At 45.2% G+C, this 6,000-nt stretch overlaps 1 protein-coding gene across 1 annotated transcript in view; it reads left to right on the forward strand.

Annotated features, from left to right (window-relative positions):
* msh3 (mutS homolog 3 (E. coli)) overlaps positions 1-6,000 on the forward strand; it is a gene marked incomplete at its 5' end in the record, with an annotated part of 186,563 nt that overhangs the window by 60,457 nt on the left and 120,106 nt on the right. Inside the window, 2 exons of the mRNA XM_084440013.1 lie at positions 2,529-2,638; positions 4,786-4,918. Coding sequence (XP_084296139.1) covers positions 2,529-2,638; positions 4,786-4,918 — 243 coding nt within the window. The remainder of the gene's footprint in view (positions 1-2,528; positions 2,639-4,785; positions 4,919-6,000) is intronic.

Here is a 6,000-nt window from a genome sequence, read left to right on the forward strand (position 1 = left end):
AGCTCTGATTATAACTAAATTATAACTAACTGTGGAGGAGAGCAGGAGCAAGAATTCCAATGTAGGCTACCTGTACTGTCCTTGAGTAACTCCTGTTGCAACCCTATATCATGCCAGAATGTGTAATAGATAGTTTGTCGTCTACATCTCAATGCCACGTTTTGGACCTTGCTGAACGTGGAATATACACCTTTAGTTGAACGTGGAATATTATTATTTTTTCCCTAGGATGTAGAAGGCATTGACCTGCCCTATTCTGCCTCTGATTGGTTAGTATGCTTCGTTGGTACGCTATTATAGGTAGAAAAAAATGTGTTGTTTCTTTATGCCTCCACCCGGCTGCGGAGGCATTATGTTTCCGGGTTGTCGTCCCATTCTTGTTAACGCGATATCTCAGGAACGGCTTGAGGTAATTTCTTCAAATGTGGCCAGAATGTCCAGTTGGATTCAAGGATGAACTGATTAGATTTTAGTGGTCAAAGGTCAAGGTCACTGTGACCTCACAAAATATTCCATGGATATATAGTTATAACTTTTTTTTCACATTTTCATGCACCGTATGATGTCTAGTGTTGGTTTTGCTTCAACTTAGATCCGCCAATCAGAGACCTCTGTATCGTGTCTGTCACCAATCAGAGTGCCCTGTGCTTCTATTGATATCTTAACGCTCTGCACAGTGGGGTAATATGAGAATCATCGTGTCATTTTTTTGTGTAGGTCTATACTACATAGCTGAAGCCAAAATTATATTGAGTAGTCTATATCTGCTCAATAATATGTAGATTTTCATTTACATGGCACTCCTAATTCTTACTTATAAAAGGTGTGTGTACTTTTATTGTAAATATGTGAATAGTTTTTATTTTAGGATGTCAAGAGTGTTGTTTTTTTTTTCCTGATTGCCAAGACTTGGTAAAACAGTTTTGAGAAGCTACACCTGTTTATCAAATAGTTTCTCTGTGTGTTTTCAATACACATTTGTGAGATTGTTTAATATAGTTTTTCCGTCCGTGAACGCGATCTCAAGAACCGCTAGACGGAATTTGTTCACATTTGGCAAGAATGTCCAGTTGCACTCATGGATTAACTGATTAGATTTTGGTGGTCAAAGGTCAAGTTCACAAAACATGTTTAGAGCAACCTGACTTTTGGTGGAGGCATACATCCGCAAAGTGGTATTTCTAGTTGTTTTTTTGTTTTTTTTACTATCCTGACTACGGCAAGCGACGAGGGACAAGGTGACAAAAGGTATCAACACAAATAGGCAATAGGAAATTGCATGCTCAGTCAGCTAATTGACGGTATAACATTTTAAAAAAACATTTTATTAAAAGATAACAGGGCTTTAACGTACCATGAATGAAACAATATTTTTTGAGATAATGCACTTATTTGGGCCGGGAAATTACAGTAGGCCTATCCTATCATCTAAAATCACTGTTCAACAGTAACATAGATATGAATCCTCATATGACAAAGACAACTCCTCAAACACATTTATCAAATAAATCTAAGCTAAAAAAGGCACGCTTGCGACAAAGGAGCCCCACCTGAATAGAATTACCTATTTAAATGATTGTTTGATGATGATGATGATTGATGATTTTTAAATAGTTAATTCTATTCAGGTGGGGCTCCATTACTTCTTTGGTGAGTTGAACAGTTGCAGTTCATGGTGTCATGGAAATGGAGATGAGAAGACAAGGCAAAACAATCTATATACTGTACTGTGCATGACTGAGACAAAGTAAAAATGTTAGTTATCATTTTGTGAAAAAAAATCTCAGCAACACATTGTAAAAAAGTTAACACTTTATTTAATGAAATAAAACATGCCGCCATTCCCGCTGCAGTGAGAGGACTCTGCAGTGATGGCTAAGGCCCTTTACTGTGCATAGTCAGTGCACTGACAGTACTACCGTGTGTGGTAGACTACAATTCACCAGCTCTTACAAAACATGACAAACTCAGATGTATTGAGATGTGCTGTCAAGCACAAACAAGGAGATAGCCCTCCCAGTCTGTAACTATACTGAACTGGTCTAATATATGTGCTGTCAAGCACAAACAACTGTACTAATGTAGTGAGTTAGAGGAGAGCAGGGTGTTGAGTTAGAGGAGAGCAGGGTGTTGAGTTAAAGGAGAACAGGGTGTTGAGTTAGAGAGCAGGGTGTTGAGTTAGAGGAGAGCAGGGTGTTGAGTTAGAGGAGAGCAGGGTGTTGAGTTAGAGGAGAGCAGGGTTTTGAGTTAGAGGAGAGCAGGGTGTTGAGTTAGAGGAGAGCAGGGTGTTGAGTTAGAGGAGAGCAGGGTGGTGAGTTAAAGGAGAGCAGGGTGTTGAGTTAGAGGAGAGCAGGGTGTTGAGTTAGAGGAGAGCAGGGTGTTGAGTTAAAGGAGAGCAGGGTGTTGAGTTAGAGGAGAGCAGGGTGTTGAGTTAGAGTATGTAATATGACTAATCCAGTGTGTGTGTGTGTGTGTGTGTGTGTGTGTGTGTGTGTGTGTGTGTGTTTGTTGGGGGGGGGGGTCCTCAGACCGATGGAGGTGTGAAAGGCAGTCTTCTGTGGGTGTTAGACCACACCCACACGCCGTTTGGGAGGAGACTGATGAGGAAGTGGGTTAGCCAGCCCCTCACACACGCACCGTGAGTACTACACACACACACACACACACACACACACACACACACACACACACACACGTGCAAGCAACACAAACACATATACCCGCGCACACAACACACACCCACCCACACACACACACACACACACACACACACCCACACACACACCCACACACACACACAATCATAGATGGTGACTTTGATGCCCATTGAAATTATGTGGTCTGAGAGAATGTTACAATGGTGTGTGCATATGACATGCACACACCATTGTGTGTGTGTGTGTGGGGGGGGGTCAGAGGCAAGTCACCAGTGACAAAAGGCCAAGATTAGAACCCCAACACTTAACTGTGGGCACCATGGAGCATCTAATCCAGTTCCGTGTCATGCTGACACTAACTGATGAAGACATGGCCTTCAACTTCACATGATTTATATGATGGTTTTTAATGTTCCTGAAGGCAACATCAGGTTATTTTATGTGCGTGTATGAGGTAGGCCTATTTCTCATAATTATTAGAATAGGATAAAGTCTAGGCCTTTCAACACTGTGCTCAGTAACACACCCTAAAGAGACCCCGTTTAAAAACCCCAGAACCATATCTGGGCAACGATTGCTGTCCGTAATCACTTGCACTTTTGGACATTCTTGGCTCATTCTTGCTGCTATCTTGGCCTCTCTCTGTACAGATCTTTAATACTGACATGTGCATTAGGACTTATGTCCAGTGCTGCACGTAGCATTCTGGTGGAGCCTCTGCAGGTCGTGGTTCAGGGTCCAGCACTCACAGCCATACAGGAGAACTGCCTCCATGGTGGCATCGAAGAAGTGGAGCTTGGTTTCTTGGGGGAGGTTGGATTTCCACACGTTGCTCATATCGTTTAGAGCTCTTCACATGAGCGCCTTCCTCACTTTGAGGTCCTGCTCTTTTGGGTTGACCCAAGAGCCCAGGTATTTGAAGTCCTTGGCCTCCTTCAGAGCAGTACCTTCAGCTGTCACTAGGGGCAGATGTTCCGGGGTGTTATAGGTGATGACCTAAGTTTTCTTGGCGTTCAGCCCAAAACCCACCTTGGCACATTCCTTTTCCACTCTGGTCAGGAGCTCTTGTGCTTGCCTCACGTGGTCATGCAGTCGTACATTAGGACCTTCCTCCACGTCCAGCAGTTGGAAGCGATTTCTCACCTCCAGTGTGTATCTGGCCTGGAGGTCTGGTCTCACTGAGAAAGTCTTCCAGTCACCAGGTCTTCAGGTTTAGCTTGGGGACCCTCAAGCTCAGCCTCACCCTCATGGAAACCACTCGGTGGTCTGAGCCCACAGTGTTGAACATGCTGTAAGGTTCTGTATTTGTGACTGAGTTCCTCCACTTGCGCCTCAATAGTATATATTCTAGCTGCACCATTGTATTGATGTATTGAAATGTATCACAAGCTGAGCTTCATGGATGACTAATTCTCTACATAACAAAGCCAGTCAGAGCATATTTTTGATTGGGAAGCATCAGGTGTTTGGTGCTAGTTAGGATGTCCTTGAGAAGGTTTATATCAGCCTAGTTGAAAGCCTCCTAGGTTTTAACCTCACAGTATGGTTTGGAAATCTCAATGGAAGGAACAAGGCTAAATTGGCCAGGATAGTTAAAGCAGCTGGCAAGGTAATAGGATGACAGCAGAAGTGTCTGGACGCCCTGTACCAATCAGCTGTAGGCAGGAAGGCTCTGGCTACAGTTCCCGATGCGAGACCCCCTCTCCACAGACAGTGAGTGTGTGAGTGTGACAAGGCTCCCCTATGGTCAGCGCTTTAGAGTGAGGAACATAAGAGGCCCTTTGTCCCTGGTGAGGTCAGCCTCAGTAACGCTGGGTAACAGATGCATGCTGTACGGACCGTCATTCTACCTGTCATTTATTGTCCATGTATTATTGTGGAATGTAGATCAAGATTTCTTTATTTGTCACATGTAATATACAGTGTACAGTCACAGTGAAGATTGCTCAATACAGATAGACTCCAATACTCAACTATATACTCAGCAATACTCATTGTGAGAGAGTACGCTGCTTTCTATGTTCTCTTATTGTACCCTGTGATGAGAACAAAGACGCATTTCCAACCTTGGTTAGACGAGAAAGTTCTCATCTCTTAATCTTATCTTATCTCCGTCCCGCCTCCCCAGGTCCATCATGGAACGTCAGGATGCTGTGAGTGAGATCCTGGAGTCTGACTCCCCCACCCTGACCTCCATCAAGGCCCTGCTCTCCCGCCTGCCTGACCTGGAGAGAGGGGTCTGCAGCATCTACCACCAGAAGGTACACACACACACACACCCGGAAACACACGCACACATGGACGCGCGCGTACACACACACGTGCACACACGCACACACACACGTGCACACACACACACACGCTACCAGAATAGCAGCAGGGTGGCCTACAGTATGTGCCACCTGTCTGATTGGTTGACAGAATTTCATCAGCGACACAACCTTCAAATGCACACCCCCTCACACCCACACACACACCACCCTCAAACACACACAGACACACACAGACACACACACACACACACACACACACACACACACATACACACACGGTCTGACACACACATGGGCATTAACTATCCTATTCCCTGTGTGTGGATGAGGCAGAATGTGTAATGGCTCCATTTGCATAATGGAATGGTTATGGTGATAGTTATGGTCCCATGTGCCGGGGACCATTATAGCTGCGTCACATACCTGGCCTGGGGACCATTAACAGTGCACACAAAAACTGTAACTCTGGTAAATGCTTCCTGAACCAGTTGACATGATGAATATCAATATGAAATCAAATCATCTCAATGTCAGCTCTCTCCTGGTAGCAAGCAGGTTTGGCTGAGGGTAACACACAATCAATAAAACACCAGGGTCACACATGGTCAATAAAAAGTATAATTAAAGATGATCAGACCTAGAACTTTAAACAATGACCTGCAGTGGGCATAGCATGCATTATAGGGACAGGTAACAGATGCCATACAGGTAGATCTAGACCCCTCAGGTCAGAGCCAGTCAGGGACCGTGTACCCCTCTCCGGGCCACCTACCTGACTTAACCGGTGAAGACCGTGTGTCTTTAGCCCAATCAGGGGCTGAGTTGTGGGGCCCGTGGCGTGGATAGTGGCGTGCTGGTTAGGCCCCGCCCCCTTGGGTCACAGCTAGTCGGGGACAGTACAGTGACCTCTGGGCGATTTCCATGCATCCACCAATGAAGACTGTGTGTCTCTAGCCCACTCAGGGGTTGAGTTGTGGGGCCCGTGGCGTGGATAATGGCGTGGTGGTGAGACAGTCGGGGACAGTGTACCCCTCTCCGGGCCACCTACCTTACTCCACCATGAAGACCTC

The sequence above is a fragment of the Borostomias antarcticus genome (genome assembly GCF_949987555.1).
Source record: "Borostomias antarcticus genome assembly, chromosome: 6".
Taxonomy (NCBI): domain Eukaryota; kingdom Metazoa; phylum Chordata; class Actinopteri; order Stomiiformes; family Stomiidae; genus Borostomias; species Borostomias antarcticus.